The sequence below is a fragment of the Anser brachyrhynchus genome, assembly GCF_964034855.1.
Source record: "Anser brachyrhynchus genome assembly, chromosome: 2".
Classification (NCBI taxonomy): domain Eukaryota; kingdom Metazoa; phylum Chordata; class Aves; order Anseriformes; family Anatidae; genus Anser; species Anser brachyrhynchus.
Window position 1 is genome coordinate 87,863,053 of NC_137695.1, and position 27,563 is coordinate 87,890,615.

At 38.6% G+C, this 27,563-nt stretch overlaps 1 protein-coding gene across 1 annotated transcript; it reads left to right on the forward strand.

Moving 5' to 3' along the window:
* The first annotated feature begins 123 nt into the window (after positions 1–123).
* On the forward strand, positions 124–27,546 carry SPMIP7 (sperm microtubule inner protein 7). Its single transcript, XM_080579810.1, has 9 exons — positions 124–646; positions 7,126–7,205; positions 8,918–8,991; positions 9,629–9,767; positions 10,260–10,327; positions 11,370–11,411; positions 11,954–12,061; positions 23,740–23,847; positions 27,025–27,546. The coding sequence occupies exons 1-9, from the start codon at positions 133–135 to the stop codon at positions 27,146–27,148; spliced, it is 1,257 nt and encodes a 418-aa protein (XP_080435936.1). The 5' UTR covers positions 124–132; the 3' UTR covers positions 27,149–27,546.
* Positions 27,547–27,563: the final 17 nt, after the last annotated feature.

Below are 27,563 nucleotides of genomic sequence, written 5' to 3' on the forward strand. Positions count from 1 at the left end.
TTTTGTGCTGATACACTGGATGATAACCTCTAGTTTTACTGTGGTTTGTTGGCTAGGACTTGAGAAACTTAGAGAAACAGGAGCAAGTGGAGTCTGTTAAACTTACTGCCACATAAAGGGAGATAGAGTAGAATGACCACGGTGTCCCATGGAGCTGAAAGACAGGCAACTGTCTTTAAGAATTTCGCCATGTCAGCTGAACCACTTCACAGGATAGGTCACCAACAGTACCAAAACTTGTCGAAGAAGACGTGCATGCCTCTTGTGAGAGGTCCTGAGAACAGACATGGCTTTGCCAGCTTCGAAGAGAAAGACAGCAATTCCTTCCTTAAATTCCATCCACACGCCCCTCCAGTCGGGCCAAATTACCCTTTATTCCCACACCGAGATGATGTGCCTTTAGTAGATCCCTGCTCAGGTTTTGTGAGTGCAGGAGGGGATGCTGATCTGCAGCCCCATACTGGAAGAGCTATTGAATCCCTGGTGGACTACAGCGATGTGAAACCTCAGCAGCGGGTTCCCATCACAGGAAAGGGGGCACGGACTGCCCACAGGAGGCACATGATCCTCCAGGAGGAAACCAGCCAGGACAGACGGTGGAACTCCAGGGCTGTGCCAGCTGCTTCGGTCAGGGCACGACTTGAAGGTAAAGCAGGCTGCTATTTTTATTTCTTAATCACTAAACAAATTGGTGATGTTTAACAAATAAATAAAATTAGTTTCTGGACACCATCCCTGAGGTTCTGAAAGAACACCATTATGAAATATATTTGTGCTGGATATTTGAACTGAATGCAGTAACTGCTGTAGAATGTTTGATTCGTTGTCCTGGCTGTAGCAAAGAGGTACAAGTCAGCAAATTCTAATGAGCGTTTCCAGAAAAAAAAATCTTTGAAGCTATATAATGTTTTAAAGAATGTGTGTAAATTGTGAAGCTAGGCACAGTAGCCATAATGAGTTTTAACCTGAAATAACAAGTCGCTGCAAATTGTCAGGAAATCCCCTGAATTCTTCCGGCATTTCCTGACAAATAGCAGTGCAGAGTATTTAAGACATTGTTCAATGTCTAGTTGATGGGAGAATAGAAATCCTTTAGGACTTCTTTGACCATCACAACTTGGTCAAAGTACATATTACCTTCTTACTTTATTTCAATGTCAAGGTGGATCTGATCATTTCTTATTAACTACAACATCAACGTGGACATTTACTGTTTCTAATGTGAAACAAAATTGGGTTGATGGTTAATACTCAAAACCATGGTCTGATGAAAATTCTGGAAAGCATGAATATCTATCCAGGGCTTCTAAAGGCAGACATCAGTAGTAGCAAGCAATGTGGTTGAATTTTTCTGAAGATTGGGCCAATTCCCAGAGTTTTCACAGAGAAATGGTTATTACAGCTAGAAAAAAAGTTTAAGAGAACTCAGACAGCATGCTTACGTCTCATAGATGGGGGAGGCATTTCTTAGAACATGACAAAGAAATGTAAATAAACTGCTTGGCTCCATTTTACCATACAGAAATAACACACAAACTTTATAGTTAACTGTACTTTGTTCCTATTATTGTCACTATGAAGTCTCTAAATACAATAAATTCAGGCACTGTTTTTGGTTTCTTGTTTCTGTCTAAGAAGTTTTCAGTTTTCACTTTAAATTGCTTGAAGCCTATTGCAGTCCAGTAACAGAACCCAAAAGCACAGAGGATAAAAAAATAAGAGCCTGTAACTTTCCTTCTTTTTTCTTGTTCTTTTTTTTTTTTTTTTTTCTTGATCATTCCATATCATTTTTGCTCTGGTTTCCCAGTTTCTGTGATTTCTATTTACTTAAGAAATTAGATCTCAGACATCAATCAGAACTGATCAGGCCTTTTTTTCTTCAAGCCTCTGGAAAAGTGAAGTGGAAGGAAGGTTTGAGGTCTGTGTTTCTATCTGGTCATTAATTTTTCCAATTCAAAGAAAAGCAGACAGACACAGAGGTAGAGATACTGTGGCAGATGTAGAGACACTCCTGAAATGAACACAGACAAAATCTGAAACTGAATGTCATCAAACCAGTGATATGGGTTACTATCAAGAAAGTGGCCCAGAATGTAGAGTAGTTCCAGAAAACAGATAGAAACTGCCTGTGACTTTCTGTTGATTTGCCATTGGGTAAAGTTAACTATTAGAGTGAAATACTGACTGCACTGAAGTTGTCTACAAAAGTCAAACTTAACTCAGGTACAAAACCTTGAAACAGATAGAGTCCACCATAAATGTTTTAGGGAAAGCTCTGCAAATGTTCTACCAAAGCTAATATTCATTTACAAGTTTTCCTGTGATGCTGAGGTATTGACTACAAATGTGTAAATAGAGATTAAAAAGTAGATGAGTTTTAAATTACTATTCCTAATGATACTGCATAAAAAAATTCCTGATTTCAGCTATACAATTCAAAGCCTAGCTACCAACCCACAGGCACGTGATGCTTTAAAAGTTGCTAATCTCTCTAGACATCAGTCCTGAGACATTCCACTGCTAAGTCATTTAGGGAAGTTGCACTGAAAGAGAGATCAGTCAGGCATTTTGCAAGCAAATTGTATAGTCAGTTTCTGCACTGTCTTGGTGATGAAAGGAAAAAAAAACAAAAACAAACAAAAAAAAAAAACCAGGGACAGAAGCAGCCTTTGGGACAGATGAGCTGAGGTTTATAGAACATCTGCAACATGCAGGAGGTTTTCTATAGTGAGAGAATGTAGAGTTTTGACTTTGGCAGTCAGCACTGTTACTTTGAATTTCCCCACCAGCCTTTTTGCATCTACTGAGCAAAGCAAGTTTATGGAGCAGTGAGGCTCTGTAATATCAAAGCATGAAGAGAAGCTGGCAAAGAAGGTCCTTTTAAGACCTAAGCCTACCAATGAAAGGAAATAACTTAAGAACCCAGGACCCATTCCTGGAGGTGCTCAAGGCCAGGTTGGATGGGTCTTTGAGCAACCTGGTCTAGTGGGAGGTGTCCCTGCCCTTGGCAGGGGGGTTGCAACTGGGTGATCTTTAAGGTCCCTTCCAACCCAAACCATTCTGTGATTCTATAACCAAGCAAGCATGCCATTGTTCTTCCCTGCTGTATTTTCCTATCATGATGATTTGTGAACCAGGAATTCCTGACCAGGAGGTGGTGTCCTTGTAGTTAGTAGTTGTGGATTCATAATTTGTCTTCATTGATTTATCCAGTTGCTTTTTGAATCCATAACTTAACTCCCAACCCTCTATTTCCAGATAATTTGTGATTATGTTAAGCAACAGAGTCCTAAGACTAGATGGGTTACCTCCAGGTCTCTCTACCAGGTATCTCCACCCCCCTCGAAAACTGGCCATTTACCTGTTCCCTCTTTCTCTGGTCTAAAGAATTATCTTCATTCTAGTGCTGCTTTAAGAGGCTCTGTTCGAGAATTTTATGCAGAGCTTGTTGAAGTAATTGTGGTCACGTTAAACTCCTTCCCAACGGCCTTTTACTAGAAAGAGTTCACTTCACAGTGCTTCCAACCCAGAAGCAAGAAGCATTTTCTCCAGGGCACTGATCATCCAAGACTAAGCCACGCATTGAGTATGAGGCACATCAGCCTCGCCTACCTTTCAAATGATGTTAAAAAATGACTGTAAGCAATGTTGGTGCTGCCTTAGTGTGTAACGTAGGTACTTAGTGAGACAGGACCTTTTACCTGCCTGCAGAAGGAAGAAGAGCTAGTCAGAGGCTACGACATGATAAGCAAAGAGCAAAAAAAAAAGTGCAACATAAAAACCATAAAAGTGACAATTCAGAGTACTCATAACCAACATGCTTATCTCATAACTACTGCGGCATATAAACAAAGTCAACTAAGAATGCAAACTGGCCTGCAAGTAGGCTGAAAAATATCTGCCTGTGGTAAGAAGTTCTATTAAATAATTATCCATAACACAGCCAAATAATAGCATACTGCCTAATAAACTGGTAGGTTATCCAGAAAATACTGCATAAAAACCCCAAACAAACTCTTGAGGACTGACCGCCATTGCGTAAATGGTAACTTTGGTCTTGCTAAGGATTTGATTACTTACTGTCTCTGCAATCACGTATTTCACTGCACATTTGTTTTTCACATGCCCAGTAGCAGAGATGTTTATTTAACAACTTTGTTCTTTATCTCTTGCTTCTTTTGTCACACGTCTTTCCAATCTACACTGTTGTTTTTATGCTTACATAAAATCAGTTTTCAGTGGGTGGTTTGAGCCTTTTCTTTCACAGGAGTAAAAGAAAAGAGAAGAAGTGATGTTAATTGGTCATATTTATTTTTCATACATAAACAGAAGTAGAATAATTCACCAAAGAATTTAGCAAAAGCATCTGCAAGAGTTATCTGTACATCCTTCAGATGGCATTATTGTCTCTTGCTAGACCCTCTGAAGTCATTATTACTACTAATTTTAAAATACAAAAAGTCAAAAAGTGAACAGTTTTCAATTGACAGTGAAGTGCAAAGAAGCTTTTCCTTTAACAAACAAGAAAAAAAAAATCTAGTTTTCATGGTTTGGGGGAAATGGCTTAGAAAAGTGAATGAATATATCTTCAGTTCACTCAGAATCACTCAGAATCCAAACCAGAAAATACCGACATTCTTTATCCATCACTGAATCCTTCTTTGCCAGATTAGAGACTAGTCTAAGTAATAAATTGACACTGGCAACATTGTTATGATCGTGATAGTTGAAAGTGACAAAGCCAAGAAATTGATGGCCCAATTTGGACAAGAACAGATTATGCTGTTTTCAATCTAAAAACTAAAAATGTGGACTAAAAATCTAAAATGTGGACTAAGCAAATCACTAGGGGCACAGAAACCTTCTGAAAGTTAACTTAAAGAAAATAACTATTACAGCTTTTATGCTAGAGTTTTCCACTGAAAGCAAAAAGAGAAGTAAATGTCAGACAACTAATCATCTCAGCAGCAGGACAATGGAATCAAGACAGCTAATTACAGTATACAGTGCCAAGAGCAGAACTCTGTAGAAATTCATATGTACAATTACCAAAGCAAATGTAAAAATATATACAGATCCTCCTAAGGACACTATAGCTGAAATCAGTTTTAAACATACAGCACAAGGAACAACAGTTGCAACCTTTAGCTCTTTAATCAATGAACAAGAGGAAGACTACTTTTATGGAATTACTAAAATATACGCATATATGTGAGCAATCTATCTATTTACTGTAGAGGGCACTAATACACACATATCCATGAAGTAATTACAAAATTTCAGACATAAAACTTAACGGAAGCATTCCCATATGAGTGCAAGTCATATATTTGCAGATAACATTTAAAGTTTACATCAGGCCAATGCAGTGAAGATGCAGACGCCATCTTTACTGCAAGCACTTTGCCTAATTAAGAGACATTTTTCAATTGAATTGTTTTAATTGGAGAGGATTTCAGTTCGAAAGCTCTCTTCACAGTACAAATATCCATAAATTCTTTCAAGCTTCTCAAAAACAGCAACTTAAATTTATAGCATACTGTGCAAAAAGCTCTTTCAAAAAGCAGGTTGTATTATTTCGCTATCTACATACAGCATTTTGACACTAAACCTAGTGACTTTTGCCTGCGACTGTGATTTTCTTTTATACTTTTAGTGACTAGTTCTGCAAGAGCTAACTTTTCATTCTGTACAGTGGTTTCCAACTTTTAGTCTTTAAACAACCTTCTCTAAAGTATACCTTTATAGGAGAAGTATCTATTACGGTTTAGCTTACACTTGCTACTTAGAGCTTCACATGCATCAGAAATTTTTAGGGGGTCTGGAAGTGAAAAGCAAGTTGAAAAGGAAGGCATAAGTAAGTGTTCCTCTTAAGGGAGCTGAAACTAGGGCATTATACCATCTTTCTGTTTGGCTGCAACTCTCTTGGTTTCCAGCAAGTGTATGCTGGCTTACTAGTCAGTACATATGTGACTCAACACTAACTGCTAACTGCAGACTATAGCCTCTTGATGAGTAAGCCTAATTTACAGGACCTGGTCAGGGAGAGCTCAGGTTATTGGAATATGAAGCTCGGAGGATGATGGAGGGAGAGAAATACCTTCAGGAAATCATTCACCTACTGCTAATGGAATAGCTTGTCTATTACTAACAAGGTTGGCAAACACTATGTAATTGTAGAAATGCAATATGTAATTACTAGTTTGGGTTGCATTAGCAAGCTTTTATTATAATGGTTGTGAGTTTGGATATTTTTCTCTATACATTTCATAGAACCATAGAACCACCAGGGTTTGAAAAGAGCTCCAAGATCATCTGGTCCAACCATCCCACAAATTTAATTCTGTACATTTAATTCTGTACAAGACAATATGTGAAGTTGGCCAAACCACAGCAAAGTATGTTGTGATATTATCTATCTTTTACTTTCAGCTTCCATGTAATTAATTTAATGTAGAATCATAGAATCATGTAAGATCCTGAATTGGAAGGAACCCACAAGGATCATCGAGTCCAACTCCTGGCTCCACACAGGACCACCCACAAATCAGACCATGTGTCTGAGAGCATTGTCCAAACACTTCCTGAACTCCGTCAGGTTTGGTGCCGTGACCACTGCCTGTCCCAGTGCCCGACCACCCTCTGGGTGCAGACCCTTTCCCTAACCCCCAGCCTGACCCTCCCCTGTCCCAGCTCCATGCCGTTCCCTCGGGTCCTGTCGCTGTCCCCAGAGAGCAGAGCTCAGCGCCTGCCCCTCCGCTCCCCTCGTGAGGGAGCTGCAGGCCGCCATGAGGCCTCCCCTCAGCCAGCTCTGCTCTGGGCTGAACAAACCAAGGTGCTTCAGCCACTCCTCAAACGTCTTTTCCTCTAGACTCTTCACCATCTTTGTAGCCCTCCTTTGAACACTCCCTAATAGTTTTATGTCTTACATGTATTAAGAATGTAGAATATGTATACATGAAAATGCATTTTTATGGACATTTGTAATTCATTTCAGAGCACTAACAGGTAGCTGAACATCGGTGCACCAATTTTTATGGGAAATTGTTTGAGTTATTTTCATCCAGTTTAAAACAATAGGATTGCTGCAAAGGGATTAACACAACAGGAAGCCCTTTCTTTCAGGTTGGACAACTCCAGTGAAAGTTCCTGCTTTACCTGACCAAAACCATATATTTGCATTTTGTATGGATCCCAATCTCAAGGCAAGTATCTGGTGCTCTTGTTTTAATAAAGGAAAACATAGCCAAATCATTTCATTTCTAACCCTGATTTCCATGTGACATACTTTTAGCAGTAATTATAGTGTAGTGAAACTGGACTTATTCATTTCTTCATCTAATTAGAGCAAATAAGTGCATGCCTGTAGCATGATCAGATTTTAATGGGAGCCAATAATATTCATTTTTGTATGTAACTATTCATTTAGACTGTAATGTGAGACTGATATTACTCATGTCATATGTGTGTAACTAAAGACAGACTGAGAGCAAAAATACCAGAACATACAAAAGATACCAAAACTACAATTGAAATTATATTATTACTTTAAAAATTAGGCCAGCTCATATTTGCTATAAATACTCATATATTTAATACATAAGCACTACCTATGAGTGCAGCCCTGAGGAGAAGGACCTGGGGGTGTTGGTGGATGAGAAGATCAACATGCGCTGGCAATGTGCACTCGCTGCCCAGAAAGCCAACCATACCCTGGGCTGTATCAGAAGCAGCATGGCCAGCAGGTTGAGGGAGGTGATTCTCTCCCTCTACTCTGCTCTCCTGAGACCCCACCTGGAGCACTGCGTTCAGCTCCAGGACCCCCAGCCTAGGCAGGACATCAACCCCCATCAACCTATTAGAGTGAGACCTGAGAATGGCCACAAGGATGATCAGAGGGCTGGAGCACCTCTCCTATGAAGACAGCCTGGGGGAGTTGGGGTTGTTCAGTCTTGACAAGAGAAGGTTCTGGGGAGACCTTATAGCAGCCATTCACTACCTAAATGGGAGCTACAGGAAAGGGGGGGGGGGGGGAGGGGAGGGTACTCTGTGTCAGGGATTGTAGTGACAGGACAAAGAGGAATGGCTTTTAACTAAAAGAGGGGAGATTTAGGTTAGATATAAGGAACTCCTCTCCATGAGGTGGTGACGCACTGGAACCAGTTGCCCAGAAAAGTTGTGTATGCCCAATCCTTGGAAGTGTTCAAGGCCGGGTTGGATGGGGCTTTGAGCAACCAGATCTAGTGGAAGGTGTCCCTGCCCACAGCAGGGGGGTTGGAACTGGGTGATCTTTGAGGTCCCTTCCAACCGAAACCATTTGATGATTCTGTGATTCTATGATTCTACCTTATTTGGTGCAAGACCCAAAGAAAAAAGTAAATAAAAAGACATCAATCTGTCCATAGCACAAGTCTAATTAAGTCTTTCCTGTACTGAAAATGTAATGGTATCTTTCATCCTTCTACACTGATAAGAGTATTCATAGCCCTTAAAGTGTTGCACATGCTTAAATAGGTCTTTAAGTTGGACCCCCTCTAATAGCTATGAATATCATACGAATATATCAGGCATGTGTGAGGGACTACAAAGTACATTCGCTATGCCATTTTATAAATAAAATAACAAATGGAAAGCTACATTCCTGAGGGGTAGAGAGGCAAGGACATTCTACTAGTTTTTAAGCTTACATCCACTTTATTAAATTTTCCTTCCTAAGTAAAACTTTTCAGAAGTATATCCACTCTCCAAATAAATCTCCAGTGCTGGCTGGTGAAGAATATGAGATTGCATGTTTCACTTTCTTACATGAAAGAAAATATTAAACTAGGAAAATACAGATACATTCAAATCACTCTTTAAACAAGAAATCATACTATCATATACTTTTGCTTTCTGCCATTTCTTTGATTTCTCCTAGGAATTAAATGATCCTTCTGTGAGCTGGAGAGAAGAAAAAGCAAGGAACTATTTCTACAGGTCACGTACGCAAAAGTGAGGCACCATTTCTTTTAAAAATATTTTTTGTTTGTGCTTTGCTTCATTTTTTTCATGTTCTTTTTGCTTTGATGCACCTTTATGTAGCAGAGCCTATGAGACGACAAACAATTTTTCCATCACTCAGGACTTCTTGTCTTGCAACAGCAATTGCTTAGCATAGGACTCATCTCATTACCTGTAGTTATCTAAAAGTTTGCGCCCAGACTGCCATTCATTTCCAGTTCCTCTATAGGCAGTGAAGGGAAACTGGAGCTTCCTAAAGCACATGCTGTACATCTGTCTTGAGCAACAGCCACAGGCATGGTGTCTAATCTCTGTTTATATCACTTAACTGATTTTTCAAGCTTAGACAAAATAAATCCTATCATCACCGTAAGCTTTTTGGAAGATAAACATTTTCTTTCAATTAGTAAATGAGAAATCTTTAAAGAACAGAAGCCTGCCATAGCTACATGTTCCCCAACAGGCGACACAGAATTCCAGTCTTTACATGTCCCTTTAAAATAGAAATATACACCTTTGTTTTTTTCCACATCCTTCTTTGTCACAGAATTCCTTATTATCTAGCTACAGATTTCATTCAGTAATGATTATATTGGAGCATTTTTACCTCCTTTTTATTGTTATCCAGAGCATATGAAGAAGTTCCTTGGGATAATATGTTACCATCCAAAATCCAGCTTCTGGAATCAACAGTGGAAGTGATGGCTGATCCTGTTTCCCAGTGTTTCACAAAAAGGAGATACAATCCTGAATCTGAAATAAGCCAAGTCAGTGAACAACTTCTTGCCAATTCTTTTTTTGGTTTTGCTAGTGAAATGTAGCCTATATATTGTGTAGGTCATGCAGTCAAACCTACAGTAATGATTTCAAGTAAAAACAGTCCCAAGTGAGCATTTATGGTCAACATCACTCTCGAGTAATTTCCTCAAATTGTTTCACGTTTCCCTTTTTCCCTCTGTAAATTGGCACAGAAGAAGATACTCATACATATTACCAAAAGAGAGGACAAAGGTATTGATGATAAATTGGTTGATAGGAATGATGCTGTAGCATAGGAAGTCTTAAGTTAGATTATTTGTAATTACTATCTGTAATAATTATTATTTTTACTAAATTAAAATTCAGTCCTGCAATTGGTTCTGCACAGGTCATCCTTTCCCTAACAGTTTATTTCACTGGTGTATTGCTGCATAAGCATTTATTAAGCCAAATTAATTAGGTAATGATGCCTTACAAGAAGCCTCTATTTATGATTTTAGGTTATTGGAAACCTTTGGGACAGATTTCAGACAAGATCTTTTACCTCTCCACAGAAACCAGTTTGTTTGTAAGTTTCTTTTTGTTCTGTGTGTGTGAATATCAGTGTCCTCTGAACACTTCCTTTAGGAAGTCTGTGTAGAGTTAATTAATTCTTAAGACTAAATTCAGCAGCATTCTATAACTAGAGAAGTAAAGATATTCAGTCAATACCTATATTAAATGTACCTTCCAACATGCTTTTCCTGTGAGTTAAGTATAAAAAGCAGAACAGAAGAATTCTGTAATGTAAATGAGTGTCATGATTGCATACATCTGATGTTTTCATCGAGATTTGACATTTACGAAAATCCCACAGTAATCATACACATTTACTAACTTGAAGTTTTATCTGCTGAGTAGAATCCCAAACAACCTCAGAGTTTTAAATGAGGCCAATAAAAGGCTGACAGGAAGTTCAGAAGGGCTTACTCAGATAGTGAGCCAAGTAGAGATGGGGATGAAAAGCGTGGTCAAAGCAAGGTGGGAAAGCTAGAACTTGCCTGCTTTCAAGGCCGTGGCCAGCAGTTTTGCTTGGCCAAACTCAATGGATGGGTGCAATGCTGGGCAGTCAGGCGTACAAAGTCAAGCAGGCACCTCTCCAGAGTGGAAAAGAGATAGCATACTATCACTGGCTTCTTGGAAGTTGCTCTTTCAGAGAGCATAGATGTGGCCAGTGAGAGCAGCTTTCAGAGACAAAGCAAGAGAGGAATTCAGACCTGATGTTAAGATTTCCCATGTTCTCAAGAACTGATTTAAAGTGTTACAAGTAGAAAAGCAATTCATGTTTAAATAAAACTTGCATATACAGATGTAGGAAATTGCCTGAAGCCCCAGCATCTGAGGATGAGGGTTAAAAGGCAAAATTCTGCATGCTAAACTAAGTCGTTTAGCATATATGCCAACATAATCATTTACCACAGTCTTTTACCACAATTCAAATGAGCATTGCATCACTCCAAGAGCAAAACTTTGACTTGTCACCACATCTCTTTTGGGACCTCATAAACATTCTGTCAGAATATTCTGCCTGGTGTAAAAAAAGGTGATCAATGTATTTTGTCTTTTAACAGTGTAAGCCGAAGCTCTCGAATCTGTCATATCCCTTTGTATACGTGAGTACAATGTCCTCGGGTTCTTTCTACTTTCTACATTTTTGATTTAGCCCAAGCAACAATTGTAGATGATGCAAGAAGCAAGATATAGACTATGGGTTCTATTCTTAAGGTGTTTTCTGGTGCCAAGGGGGAGGGTGTGCTGAGTCTCCTCTGCTTGTGGGTGACTCCAGCCTTTTACCTGTAAAGTGTGAAGTAGGACCCATTATGTCCTCTTTGAAAGAATATCCCAGTTTGATCATTGGCATAGCCAAAAGCACAGGGAATGACAGATTTCAGTGTTGTTTCTGCTCTTCACAATCCTCTTCTCTGCACATATGTACTATGTGCTGTCATTTGTTATGTGCTGCAAATTCAGCAAATGATTGCTTTCATCTTGGGATATGCCAAACACACAGGGCAATTCATCTCCACATTTTTTTCTTGTGGACCATTTTAATAAATAACTAGAATTTTGGAGTATGCAGTATAAGGTTCAGCTGCCTCCACCATCTGTTTTATGAATAATGTACATGTCTTTGATTTCCTTTCTATCCAAACAGTGGCTGTGTTGGTGCAGTAAATTTTGAAGACATTGACAATGCCAACGTAGACTTAATCATGTTTAACTGTGTGCGAACTTCAAAGCCTCGCTACACAAGCACTGCACAGTATGTTTCTCTTATTATCATGATTTTGATACTGCGTCTTGAGTTCTTGTTACTTGGGAAAGGTAAAGAAAGTATTAAAGATCTAGCCTGGGTCCAAAAGAATTTAAAAACTTGGGAGGAACACTCCTTATAGTTTTGAATAATTTGAATGAGGTTCTGTTAACGCAGGAAGCACAGTGGATTTTCATGTTCAAGACTGAGCTTGAAAGTCCTTTTTAATAACTGAGTCAATAGTAAATGGCCTACAGTGGCAACTTCTTACAGTGATCAATGTAGGTCTATATAAATCTAAGGGACCTATTCAGTCTAGATACACAAAATTGCCCAAGGCAGCTCTTACAAAATGAGCAGAGAGATGTCTACTGAAATGATGGTATAACCAGTTTTATACATCTACTTGTGTTATGGTAAACTTAAATGCAACCTATTCTGACTCTATATGAATTTTTCATAGAACATTACAATCTGATTCTATACTGCATTGCATTAGTGTTACAGTTTCAAGGAAATCACAATCCTGACACCCAGCATCATGCTTTTTAACCAAAAATGTTGGTTAGGTTTTTCTTCCATTTTTTCAGAAATTCAAAACTTTTTTTTTTGTCTCCCCCCAGCTTTCAGGGAAATGTCCTTGTCACAGGAACATATTGGCAGTAGTTAACGAAACTTGTATGTTCACATATCCTTCCATCAGTGCTATTTTTCTGATGTTGAGGCTAGAGTTTCAAAATCTGGGAGCTGCGCTGTGGCCCAAGTGACCCTGACATCCATCTAGTACAGCATGGTCATAATGGCCCGACAGTAATTGACTGCCAGATGAAAATCTGTCCTCAGTCTGCATTATCCTGGGAAGTACAGGCTATCTGTGGTAACACCAGTGCAATATACTGTCTTGGTCAAATGAAGTCATGATCAGCAGGCTCTGACGTAGGCTGGGATGAAAATTGGAGTATTCTCTCACTTTTGCTGTTAACCTTGATAGACTAATTGCACAATCGAGGTTTAAGAACTGGGCAGGTATCTTTCCCTTGTTCTCATTCTAGAAAGGTTGTATGTGAAGCTACTCTGAACACGTCTTCTAGATCACACCCCAAAACACCCAACCTGTGTTTCCTACTGATGCTCAGACAACTGAACACAGGCATTCCTATAACTGCCCAGCAGCAAAAAAGAGATTTGTGTTACATCCAAGGCTCACGTGCTGAGGACATGGAAGAGAATGTTCTGAGCTCAGTGGGTCCCAGGTACTTCTGCTGACACCATTATGAACAGAGTTCTTACTTCCAAAAAGCTGTGTTTATTTTCAAACTATGAAATATTTTGATACTTCAAACACCTTTTTTTTTTTTTTTTTTTTTTTAAGTATTTATGAACAAGGGACTACAGCATTCTTTGATGCGCAGTATGACTTTTGGAACGATAAAAATGTGATTTTTAACTTCAGCCACTAGATGGCCTTCTAGTTTGCAAAAGTTCTGTGAATGCCATTAGGAACACCACATTAGTATTAGTTATATCACAAACTTTGATATTGAAAGGTTTTCACTTTAAGCCTTTCCTAAAGTATTCTTAGTAGTTTGAGATGATATGAAGCATTTATTTGCAAACTTTTGAGGCAGCAAAATGTTGAAAGTAACAACATAATGGTAAGAGCTAAATATGGTGAAACAAAAGAGGAAAGAGACTGTTATGTTTACCTCATCAGATTTTCTCTTTGCATAGGACTTTCCTTTTTTTTTTTCCTTTCAGTGATCTTGCATAGCCCACATTTGTGTGAAAACAACAAAGGAGATATGTCATTGGAGAAAGCAGAGGGAGAGAAGCTGCAAAAATATTTCCCTCAGTTCTGAAGAAAAGGCAGAATGCTGGGGCCTTACTCACATATGGCATTGTATGTGCTAAACGTCCCAGTTGCTGGGAACTGGCTTGGATGTGACTGCAATTTCTGAGCTCCATCTTGGGTCTGTTCACTTCCGTCTCGCATCAGTTTCAAGGAAAATACCCATCCTTTTGCAATGCCTTACATGCTGCCACACTTTTTGGGAAAAGAACATCATCATCCTTCATACAGCCATACACATTATGGCAGTAGGTTCACAGACAATGTAAGGTGTTGAGCATTGTAAGGTAGCCAAATTTGACCCATATTACTGCAACCAAACCTATTAATACCAAGCTGTGAATGTACCTAATGCACTCTTCTGATTGTTTTATCTCACCTCCTGCACGAGGCATGGTTTCTCACAGTCTTCATCTAACTTGCAACTTCTGCTTGAACTAGAACAGAAAATAGTAGAAAATGATTACTGAGAAATGTGCTTTAAAATACAGCACACATAGCACACACCATAGTACTGAACAGAGATTTCTGAAGTGAGCAGAGATATTAACCCTTAGTTCTGCCAGATCATGCAGCTGTTGCTGTTGAGCTTTGGAGAATAGAAGCTGATGTATATGCTGGGCTGCAAACAGATAGACATCTTGGCTGGAGCTATTTTCAGCATATAGTATCATAATGGATCTATAAGTTTGAGCAACAGGTTCTGTATTACTATCTTCAGTATTCTCCATGTCATTTTCTTGGTTTTTAGTGAGTAAGGCAATGAGTTTCATTGATTTCTGGCAAGAAGGAGACCAAGAGCGCTGAGACCTTAAAGATTCAGAAACCTCAAAGGTGTGAAAAACTCAACTCCACCTGAAAAATTCTATTCCTGAAAGGTCTTCGTAAAGTATATTTGTTCACTACGTCTATGACTGTAAGATATCAAGACTGCTATGATTTTAAGCAGAAGGAAGAAAAAAGTTAGAAAGAAGACATAAAAGTGATTCCTGTAATATATATTTATATTGTTTTGTTTTTTGTGTTTGACAGTAGTTCTGGACGGATATATAAAAGGCTTAAAGGCTACTAGACTCCCACTGAAATCTTAGACATATGTTAGATACATGATTTGGATTTAGAAGCATAAGTATGCTTTGTAAATCTGTGAAATGTAAAAATCTCTTTGCAGATAGTCACTTTCGCTCTTTCATGGACTAGCAGTTGCACTTCCTGCATCTAGCACTTAGGCAACAGCACTCAGGCAGTACTCAGGAGGGAGACACTCTTCTTCCTCAGACCATGCAAGAAAGTGGTTGCCAGCCAAATAATTAGCAAAGCTGAAACTTGCTAAGAGTCATCTGTCATGTTATTTTGCACAGACAAACAGGAAGAGTGGTGAACCTGGGCATGTTTTGTATGTTACCCTTGTGCCCACCCTCTCTTCCTTTTGGCAGAACAGGAAACCATCTTCTGTTTTTCTTCTTTTTTTTTTCTTTTTTTTTTTTTTAAGGAATTAGAAAAAAAGATAAAAGTCATGACTTATGCCACAGTTGAGCCTAAAAGCCTCCAGGATAAGATCATCCCTGTTTAAAGGCCCTGTGCATATACACAGTGCTCCAGATAATACACTGAAGTCCTTACTGTACAATTTGGAACTTTTACAGATGGGAATCTAGGTGGGATTAACTGGCTTGCCAAATCGCACTTAGATTTTATAGCACACTTAGGATTTAAACTTCATATATCCAGAGTCCCAGCCTGTGCCTTTTTTTGTTGTTGTTTGGTTGTGGCTTTTTTTTTTTTTCAGACTCTGATCTTTAAACTGAAACCGTGCTTTGCTTAAACTTCATTAGAAAAAATAATAATTAGCAGAAAATATTGGCCACACTTCTTAAAAGTTAGACTGAGACACAAGTGAAGACTTAGGAATTTAAATTGTCTCTTATCCAGCCTTTTATCTCTGTGATTCAGAAACAGAATGGCTGGAGCCTTTATCACATGTAAAAAGCCATGTCATAAGTGTTGTGACTCAGTTGGAAGGGCTAAATTTATAACTCTGGACTTATTAATCAAAACTGTTTATGATCTGGTGGCAGTCTAGGGTGATCAGTGGGAATTTCCATAAGGGAGCTGTGGAAATACATTTCTCAGGTCAGGCTCATCATCTTCATACTTAATCAAAGATCCTGGATGGTAATTTATTTCTTCTCATTCTTTCCCAGGCTTTCATTAAAGCCTGTCTTGGGGAAAGGGATTGATTGTATCATCTCTTGCGGTTTGTTCCAGCTCTGGAATGCAGCATCATTCTTAATATCTTTGGTTTGTGTATTGACTCCTAAATTTGCATTAGAATGAACTTGTCTGTCTCTTCCATCCTTCATAATCTTGTAATGCATGTCTAAAAGCTGCAATCATTCACAATCACAATTCATAATCATAGGACAGCTTGGGTTGGAAGGGACCTTAAAGATCACCTAGCAACAATCCCCCTGCCATGGGCAGGGATGCCACCCACCAGATCAGGTTGCTCAGGGCCTCATCCAACCTGGCCTTGAACACCTCCAGGGACAGGGCATCCGTAGCTTCTCTGGGCAACCTGTGCCAGTGCCTCAACACCCTCTGAGTGACGAAATTCCCCCTAACATTTGATCTAAATCTCCCCTCTTTTAAATAAAACCATTCCTCGTTGTCCTAGCATTATCTGACCAAGTAAAAAGCTGCTCTCCGTCTTTTTTATAAGCACCCTTTAAGTATTGAAAAGCTGCAATGGGGTCTCTCTGGAGCCTCCTCTTCTCCAGTCTGAATATCCCCAGCTCTCTCAGCCTTTCTCCATAAGAGAGGTGCTCCAGCCCTCTGATCAACCTTGTGGCCCTCCTCTGGACCCTCTCTAACAGCCCCACATCTTTCTTGTGCTGGAGGCCCCAGACCTTGATGCAGGACTCCAAGTGGGGCCTCACAAGGGCAGAGCAGAGGGGCACAATCACCTCAGTTGACCTCCACATTTCTATAGCAGCACATGGATCTGGCTTTATTACCACAAAAATAAATAAATAAATAAATAAATTCAAATACATACTTTACTGGTTTTCATCTTTATTTCACATTTTTGATAGTTTTATTAAATCTCCAGTTCTGTTTCACTTCTTTGCCAAGGATGTCATACAAACATTTTAAATAAAAACTAGTCAAAAAAAATATGGAAATTGTTAAGAAGGAATACTCTGAAAATATCTTTTAAACATATTCCTACTCTAATAAAGTCTTTTTCACCAGTAGATCTCCAAAAATCTCTTATAAAGCATATCATGATCTCATTTTACTGCTCAAAGCTGCATCAGCTGATCTACATTGGTAAAGGACATGAGTCGCAGGCTTGAATCTTGTCTTTTCATGCCGTTAACTAGTAAGCTTTCAAAATTAATACTTCTATACTTTCATGTATTTGCATTGAATGTTCCTTGTGTAATTTTTTACAGGCATACTAGCCAACATACTTCCAGAGGCTCAAGTGGCATGTTTTGTTGTTGTATTTTTGAACTCACTATTTTTTTTGTATAGTTTCTTTTTCTCACATGTTTTTGATTTCCTACTTTCTCATCTTGTCTGCCCACTTTAAACTCTCTCCTTGTATTTGCTTTCTTTTCCTTGAAACCCCTGAAGTACAAATTCCACTGGAATTAATGAGTTGAAGATATTTGCTTAACAAGATTTCCTGAACAGGATGGAATTAAGTATGTGTTCATATATTTTGCAGTACTGAGACCTCTGCTATTTTGTTTTAGAAGACTCTGGAATCTGAAATGATTATTCCTATTTCCCTTGGTCTGTTGTTGTTTCTTACTGATTTGATTATTAATTATTTGCTTATACTATTTGTTCATTTGTAAGAAATGAAAAGCACACTTGATTTTGTATGTCACATAGCTAACCATATACCAGGTAGGGAAGCAACTGAGAGCTAAAGAGTATGTTTTGTGCAGCCAGGCTTTTGAAAATAGCTCAGCAACCACACTTGAAAACCAGAATTCAGAAGGAGCTCACATTCTGGGTGTATGCTGATTGCTAAGCTCCTGTGTAAATCTGGCCACAAACACCACAATGAAACTTTTAGATACTGAGCACTTGAAAAATCTGGTATGTAACTGCTGCTTCAACCCAAATTTGTATCAAGGAAGAGGCGGATAGTCAGAATTCAGAGGAAACACTGTATTTTCAGCTCCCTTGGGCAAGCTGCACAGGAGAGGAGACTTTGCAGCACAGCTACAGTGACTTTCAGGAAGGCTCAGATGGCTAAATTCTCTGCACACTTTTGACTTCATCTTATTAATAAGTGAAAATAAGCAGTGACCCAATCATTCTTTCTTGTTATTAACAAATACTTTGAAAAAAAAAAAAAACCTTTCTTATTCAGAAGTGCATTTTTAAATCAGTAATTTTGAAAACCACACAGAACTTGGGTTTACTGCATCATATGGATTCCCAACGTAATCATCTGCTCTTCTCTTTTTCTTAAATATCCTCATCAGTATGTAATTTTGTATAATCCTCCTCCAGTCCATAGTCACCAGCTTTTTCCTTCAGTTGACCTCTTCCCCATTCAACTGCTGAAGCAAGGTTATGCTCGATGTGGTATTTTAGTTCTGCAGGTGTTTTAAGGGTCAATGGAAAAAAAGCCTCCCACGCTGGTGATGGGGATTTCCTCTGTAGCATTCATGGGCAGGGCTCTGGTAAGTGCTCAGCCTGACAGACGCAAATAACTCTCCTTCTTGGCGTTGTTAGTACTCCCTTACACCCTCTATGTGTTAGCAGTACTTAGTATAGTAATAGTGCAGTACACGTAGTGCATTCCAGCATACACAGCAACAGTTCCTATCGATCATTATATCTGCCTCGTCCTCTTCTCTTTTGTGTGTCTCTTCTATTACAGTACAGCCACTGCTTGGTTTCCCACTGTGGTACTTACTGCAACCTCTTGAAATGTGACAGAAGTTAGAACAGAGATTACATTTTCTTGTTCCACATTAAAAGCCTCTGCCTCCAGAGTTAAACAAAAATCTGGCCGTCATTTGCATTTTAAAACTTGCTACTTATAATTCATCGGCTTTCATAATACTCAGTAGAGGGCAGTGCTTACACAATACATGTGCGATCTATCAGAGTGCTGTTTTCTCAGCAGTACTTTTGAAGCATCAGCTGGTTCATGCTTTTAACACTGATAAAGCAGATTATGCCACTTCTGAAAGATGAAGGCTGAGGAAGCTGAAGTGACTTGGCCAAGGCCGTGGAGGTTCTCTATATTGGAGAGAGACTAGGATCTGACCAAAGTCCATTTCTGGGAGCGGTTGTTTGAAATGGGTACTTAATACACAGTTTCCAGGAAGGTAAAGTCCTAAGTGTTTCAAGTCCTGGTTCTTGCGCAAAGCTGTTCTCTGAAACTATCCTTTATTCTCAGTTTCCCAAGCACATTGGGCAAAATGCTACTATCACACCAGTGTATCTGTAGTGACTTCAGTCATATTTCTTCAGTGTACAGTCAGCTTCCAACTGACTGTGTGCATGCATCCCTTATCATTTCAAGTTACCACAGAAACCTCACAGGCCACAATTAGCTGGGGACAGGACCCTCTGCTGCCTTGCACCTTGCACAGTCATTTACATGGACTGCCTAAGAGCTTTCCCACAATGTGTCTGTTCTTCAGAAACTGACAGCTTGTCCACCATGTACGTATTTTTAGTGGTTTTCCAATTTGAGTCATTCAGGGGGTGGCAGGAACCGGGGGGGGGGGGGGGGGGGGGGGGGGGGGGGGAGGGGATGGGGGCAAGGGCGGGATGCTTAAATATCCTAATTTGACATTTTCCAAATTAGATTTTATTGCTGGCTTGAATTGATTTCTTGTTTCTGAAAAACAGATATATTTATACTAAAAAAAGGGCTTGAAAATGTTGAAAAACAATTAAAAATGTCTGAAATTGTAGAAACAAAATGGTCTATCTCAACCTGGTCCAAAATATTTCTGGGAAATCACCATTTGGGTGTTTTAATCCTTTTAGAAATCTCAAATCCTTTTGTAAATTCCCTATACTGCTTTGATGGCTGAGGGAGAAGGGTACGAAATGCAGCCAAGAGTGCTCTGTTCAAAAATCCTGTTGGTCCCATTCTTCACTCTACGTGGATCACCTTGTTTTGACTTCACAAATTCTCTCAGGTATATTTTTTCCCAACACTGGGTCTGTATGCATTGAGTTTCTTGACATAACATCACATCAGAGGTATTTTTACCATGGGTTATTCTACTTGGCAAATAGGATCATGGAGAGAAAGAGGAACCTCAAATGAGTGACATGTAGGTCTTCCTGCCAGGGAATTTGAGGTGGAAACCAGTTGCAAGTCTTACGTATTGTGAGTGAGACTTACCCGTTTTGTAATTGCACTGACCAGAAAAGCTAATCAATGATTTTATCTGGTGATTTTGTTCTTTAGGATTTATGAAGCAATGTTTCTAAGAAAGAGTAGGATGTTAGGAACTCTTTGCTCTTGAGTGCAAGATACGAATCTTCAGGGCTGCTTTCATGAGACAGAAATTTTGCACAACAAATTTGCATGCCTCACTCAGTTGCTCATGTTGAAGTTCTAGATCCAAGGTTTTCAAGAATTAAAAAATGATTTGAGGCAATCTTGATTTTGCTCCCCTAAAGATATCTGGGTTGCAATTTATGTGGCAAACCTGGGCATCCAAACCCCGTGGACCTTACAACATCTCTTTCAGCTGCTGCTTCATAACAGTATGGATCTTCTGTGGGTCCTGTACTGTAGAGGGATATCTCAGATACCCTAAGGCATCTCAAGTGTTTCTGTCAGTGTAAGCAGGTAACTAAATTAGATCAACAATGTTTTTCCTAAAGACTACTAGGAAATAATCTTCAAAGACATCCAGAGTTGGACATACAAAACAGAAATACACCAAAGCAGAGGACATTCAGAATCACTACATTTCACTTGAAAAGTCTTACAGCTTATTCAGCTGTTAGCATAGTATGTTTCCTACCATTAGGACTAAGCTGCTAGGATGATAACAAGGAAGTATATGAACAAGAGAGATGTCATGGTTACAGAAAGAAAGCTTGATGACGACAGCATAACCACAGAGGAGTTTTATATGTTGCCCAGTGGTAGCCTGGCACTTAGTTGTTTTCTTTGGCAGCAACAATCTAGTTTAGCAGCTCATCGGAGAAGACACACAAGAGCTAGACAGCATGATCCAAAAACAAAAAACCAAAGGGGTATTTTTTTAACCTCAGTTTCTTCTGCTTTATCACATACATAACCGCAGCACATTTTTGCATCTTCTTTGCAGGTTCCCAGGAGAGCAGCTGCTTTACTGTAGTCTAAGCTTTCTTACTATCCTGGTACTTTTGGCTTCTCTCCGCACATCTCTCTTCTCTTTCAGAGCTACATCCTTTCCACATGTTGTGAAGCCAACAACTTCTGTGAAACCTTTCTAACAGAGAGTCTAGAACAAATCTTCCCATTTGGTCATCTCTCAGGCTTGATTTTTGGGTCACATTTTGTCATTTATTATACTTTTCTCTATTCTTCTTGTTTTTCAAGCTTTAAACATCAGAAGATTTTATCAATCAGATGCCTCACAGTGCTTAATGTATTTGAATATCTCCGCAGTTGTATAGTTATTATGTGAGTTAACTCCTAATAGGCTCATAAAATGTTGCAAGATAATATGGGACTTCTTGTTGCGATCTCTTCTCTGCAATGCTCACACAATTTCAAAGAAATCAATGGAATTTCTTTATTACATGTGAGAGATATATCTTTATTATAATGCATTGCCAGAGTAGTAAAACTATTTACAGCCTGACTCCCTCAGAATGATACCACATTTTCAAGTGGTATTTGGCTGAATGCATGGCCTTATACTCACGCACACTAAATGTCTATTGAGTACCTCAGTGGAATCCCTGTGTATGGAAATGAATTTTTCTACACAACATTACTTCATCTGCACATAACCTGTCTACTTTGACATGAAAAGGCAACTCTATCTGCAAGCCATTTTGGCTAATTCTGAAAACATGTTTCACTTCTGTACCAGATTTTCAGGCTTGTTTTTTGCCATTGTGTGGCTGCTGTCAAGACAGACAGCAGGTCTGTTACTTGCTCAGCCAACTACTTGGGGATTCCCTATAGGGAACAGTTTCCTAAGTGCTACAGAACTGCTGTACTGATACTACAAAGCCATCTTCTCCGGAGGGTCACACACAGTATGCACACATGCAGTGTGATGCAGGGAATGTAGCAGTGTGTGGATATATGGGCTTGTGTAAGGTTACTCCAAAATTATTATTATTATTATTATTATTATTATTAAAATTAGATTGTCCTTCTGCCAGCTGTGGGTGCAGACTACAACATCTACTGCCAATGCTCCTGTGACAAGTGTAGTCCCTTGTAACTGTGGTAGGTCAATACAGCATTTTGTCATTACCTCCGCTATTCTGGTGAGGAATTTCAAAGCCAGGTTTTGTAGTACACAAGTCAAAGAAGTATCTGATAAACTGCATCTCCCACATATGTCCAGTTTTGCATCCTGTGCTGAATTTAGTTGCAGAGAAGCAGATAATCAGCTGTACTGGAACAAATAGCTCTATGCACTTTATAATTAAACGAACTGTTTATTTTTGCCCAGAATACAGCAGAACCAAAAAATATCTAAGATTATTTACCATTCACGTAGTCAAATAACCCACGAAAAGTAATACAGGTGAGGTTTACAATCTCAACTATTTTCTTGATTCAGTGGATGAAACAGCTTGCCATGGGCACTTACCCCCATATGGGGAGGCTGAATGTGTTTATAATTCAGTGGAGTCCTATTTTGAGCTGTCAGTATAGAACAGTACTAATGGTACTCTCTGAATAACTGTGCTGCAAAAAAAGCTGTCGTATTGGAGTATTAGATTGTTTTATTTTTAATCTTCATGGATTATCATTCTGTATTTATACCTATTTATTTATTTATTTATTTGGTATTGGTCTATCTCTGTTTCATCTTCCAATTTCTAGTAAAAGTTTCTGTTGTTATACCTCAGATAAGTAGAACACTTTCCTTAGCCTCTTTAAGAAACTTTCTTTTTAGATTTCACATTAAAACTTAGGTTCAGAATTAACAAAAGGGTTTAGTTTTCCAGAATTTTGAACATACTGTCTTAGTCCTCTAGTGCACTCAAGCTAAATTTTAAGTTGATGTATCTTAGCAGTGTTAGTAATGTTGCACATACATGTAAATAAATTCTAGAGGAAATTTAGAATCACTTTAGAATCTTTAGAATCATTGGGGAAATCACAAGAAATCACACTTGTTGGCCTAAAGCCTACTATCTCAATTCCTTTTTTAATGGGGAATGTAATATCAGCTAAATCTATATCACATTAAAAAAAATATATATATATTTCCTTGCTTTTTTGTGAACCACATGACCCCATACTTTCTTTGACATGAAGTGATGAAATGTGGCTTATGATAATGAATGATCATACAGATACTCCAAGTACTTAAAAAATTTGAAAAAAAAAAAAAAAAAGAGAGATTGCCATATCTAACACAAGGGTTTGGGATCTATCAATGAGATAAGTATAATGTTGTTTTACTTATCTTGAAGAAGCTATGCCAGTTTATACATTTTAAGGATTACTCATATTATGATGAATTTTTACCCTGTCCATCTTTGATAGAGAAACACTAGTTATTTCAAAACTGATCTGTAAGTCATATTCCAAGCCTGTAGTCATTTAATTTACTCTTCCTTGCCCCACGCTCTTTAACTTTTTTTTTTTCTTTAGCACTCCAAATATCCCTGGATACACTGGCAAGGTTCATTGGTCAGCAACCCACCCGGCAAATTCTAATCTTCCATCAACATCCCCATCAATAATTGCACAAATGCATGGGTAGGTATGAGGTATATTTCTCAGCTTGTTCATAAAGATTACAGGGAAAATCCTAATTACATTTATTTAGTTAAAGAACAATTAAGTGTTAAGTATGACATTCCCTTGGCTTAAAAAATGCAGAACAGTTGGCATTGGATCCCACCACATTATTGACGTGGTAATCTGAAAGCATCTTGAGATTTTTTAATTTTTATGGAATGTCATAAAGTATGTATGGGGAAGGTATCGTAATAAGGTAAATCATGGTTTCTAAATGTTTCTACATTGAGATGTATTTTGCCTACCTATGGTGGCTAAGTCATGGCTTAAGGGACCTTTTATTTTTTTTTTTTTTTGATAGATCTGTGTGTTCTGGAAGATGCCCATGAATGCCAAATTAAAAAGTCCCAAAATAAAACTGTGGTATGGCACTTCCACAACGGTGTCACCATACTCTCATGAAATGGGCATTTGCTATACAAAAATAGTTGTTAAAAATGGGTGGATTTACTCAGAAGGCAGTGAGATGCCATCATGCCATACCTCCACATTTAGGCAGCCCAGGACCCTGTGACTATAAAATCATTGTTCCCTCACATCACTTTTGTGACTACTTCATGAACTGAATTAATAATCTTTACTCTTTCTTGGCCTGCTCAAGGCCTGTTAAAACTATGGGCCACATTTCCGAAGTATGTAAGTGTTTAACTCCTCTTAATTTAAACAGAGATGGACACTTCAGAACAGGTGAAAAACCCCAATCCTTTGGTGAGAACAAAGAACTCCTAACATAGTCATAGGTCCAAACCAGCTTTTCTCCCAGCTTCAGAATAGCTTAGTAACTATTTGTGTCCCCTCCCTCTTTTACGATATTGTGTTTTCTCTTTAGATTCTGATTTCTTATTTTCCAGAATGATCTAGGACATGGTGACACTATCCAAGTTTCCATGTATTCCTGATAAATTTATCTTCCATTAAATGGTTTAATTGGTCTTAGGATTCTGTTCACAACGCGTTTCAATTCTTTTTAACACTGCCAGTGAAAAGTGTCCAGAAAAGGCTTGAGAAGCTTTAGGAAGCTGCCTGGCTTTTGAAGAATTTCACCCTGTCAACTATTTCATTGTTGTGCAAAATGCAATGCACTGACTTCCATTTCTGCTATCCACCATGCATTCACTTCAGCTCTTTTTCTCTTGTGGTTAGACTTAGAAAATAGGTAGTCACCTGTAGTCACAGTCCCTGTTGACAGGGAATGAAAATACGCAACAGTCTCGAGGCTGTATAGCCTAATAAAGCTGAACTCAGAGCAGCTCAATGCAAGAGTAACTTGCTTGTAAATGTCAGACAATAAAAAGGCAAAGGCATCTCAGCAAGGATCATCGACAGGCTTCAGACAGATACCAGATTTCAAGAGCAAAAAGACAGATGCTAGTGCGATCTAAGAAAGGAAAACACATCTGTTACTTCATTTTACTTTCTACAGGTGTTACTGTGGGTGTAGTTCAAAGTGGATGAATTTTGTTAGTTTTTGGTGGAGAGGAAGAGTAGGGTTCTTGTTTTGTGCTAATGGAGTCTTTCTAGAACCAGGACAGAATCCTCTGACTTTTTTGAAGGTCACACCCAGAAACTGCAGACCAGCTTTTACCACACTCTTTCTGAGCTGAATGGCACCTTCTCCTGAGATTAGTACCCCTGGCTGGAAAATTGCAACAGACATTTTTTACTTTCTCTGCAGCTAATTTGGGAGTACGACAGTGTTCACTGACTTAAGGTGGAGGATTATATCACTCTGTGAAACTGCTTTGTAAAAGTATTGCAGATGCTGGGAATCTCCCTCCCTCTCCCCACCCCAACATTATTTAGTGATGCCCATAAACCAGAGATACTTAACATTTGATATTTTCCCTTTGTAAAATAAGTGATAAAAATCCTGTTAATTTTAGTGGTCACAGGTCAAGCTAGACTATAGTGGAAAGGTGAAGGGCAGAGAGGTTATTCCTGGAAATTGGGGTCAGACTATACCAATTCACTTCTATATGGGACATTCATGTGGGACATCATGTCATTCTTACTGTTTTTTAAAATGGCAACCCCTTATTTTCTCGCTTTGATAATTCTCCAGTCATGACCGTAATAAACCTTCAGAAAGTAGCAAGTGATTGTATGTGGCAGATATTTATATAGCTGCTTTATTTGACATGTCTACAATATATGGTCAGTCTCCTGGAGACAGTTATGGGTATCATTGAGATTTGCTTTTCTACTGCTAAAGTCTAATAAATGTTCCTGTGAAAAGTATCAGTGATATCACAACAGGCAGCATGCAACCACTTCTGTGCTGTATTTCTATTGCATGGACCTTCCATGCTATGTGGTACAAAGTTGTTTATACTTGTTTTAAACATTCTGAACTCAATGGTGTTGCATAGGATATAGAAATAGAACATCAGAAATACGGTTTCTTCAAATTGGAATATTAATGGTATTTTTATATGCCAAGCTTTATTGCTGTATTGTGTTTTTATTTCTAGGTAATCCCCAGATGAAGTCAGAAAATAAGGTTGCAAAGTTTTTTAGTGCAGTTAAATTCTGACATCGCTGTTTAGCTTTTTCATAGGAAGGAATATTTTATGTGCACCACCAGTTGTATGACCATGTCTTGGGCTTGCAGTAGTTAATATAAGATAGCACTGCATTTCATTTGACTTTAGAGAGGAGGGCTGCACCTTTTCAGCAAATTGTTTTGGAGTTCAAGAGTAATTTTTAGGTTAAAATATCTCTATATTTATTTATTTATGTATTTATTGGAGACTGAATGGACACAAGGTTCTGTGGTCAGTTCTGTGTCAGCCCTACTTCTGATTAGAGGTTTTGCAGCTGAGGAGATACACTACATAATGACGTAGTTATAAGACTACTTATAGTGCTTCTTCCTGTAAAAAAATTAGAAGAGCACAGAAGTCTAGTGTAAATTGTTCCTTCTCAGACTGTCCCCAGCATATTTTCTAAACCCCACCCCAGTACTCTGTATCATGGTGACTGGGCATCTAGAACAGGCTTTGCCCCGCCATCTCTGGGGCAAATGGGCATAAGTCTTTATGAAGAATGGAGTGAGGGGGAAGAAGAGGGAGTGTTCAGCAATATGAGAATGTGTTTTAAAAGTCTTTCTTTTTCTCTGTCTTTTTGTAACTACAGGTACATAGCAAAACATGGAAGCTCATCTCAGTATAATCACCAGGGACCTTTTTCACAAATGATGACTCCAGTTAGTCCTCAGAATTCTTTCAACAAGACTCAGCGAGAAACTGTTAGAGTTTAAAAAGTGTCAGTCTTTTTTACCAGCCTAAGTGAGCCTTAGTGCCCAATACTGAGGAAATGTGTGAAGAGGTGTGGATGCTTTAAATACAGAACAAAAATAAAATAGCAAAGAAGTGTGTGTTTGTGGTAGTCCTTATTACATTATTCTCATATTTATGACTTACTAGTGTTGACAGTTAAAATCTTATTGAAAACATGGGAAGTTTAAGTCAAAGGCTTGAAACTTGCTCTCTGTATTGGATCACCTTGCTAACTAAAATAGAAAATGATGTTGTAAAGGTTCTATCAATTGACACATATATGTATGTGGAGAGAGACCCATACAAACACATGTAGAGACATCTATATACATGCATTATTAACTAAAAAAATATTACAGAGCAGGAGCCCCTCTCACCAGATGTCCTAAGTGTGCC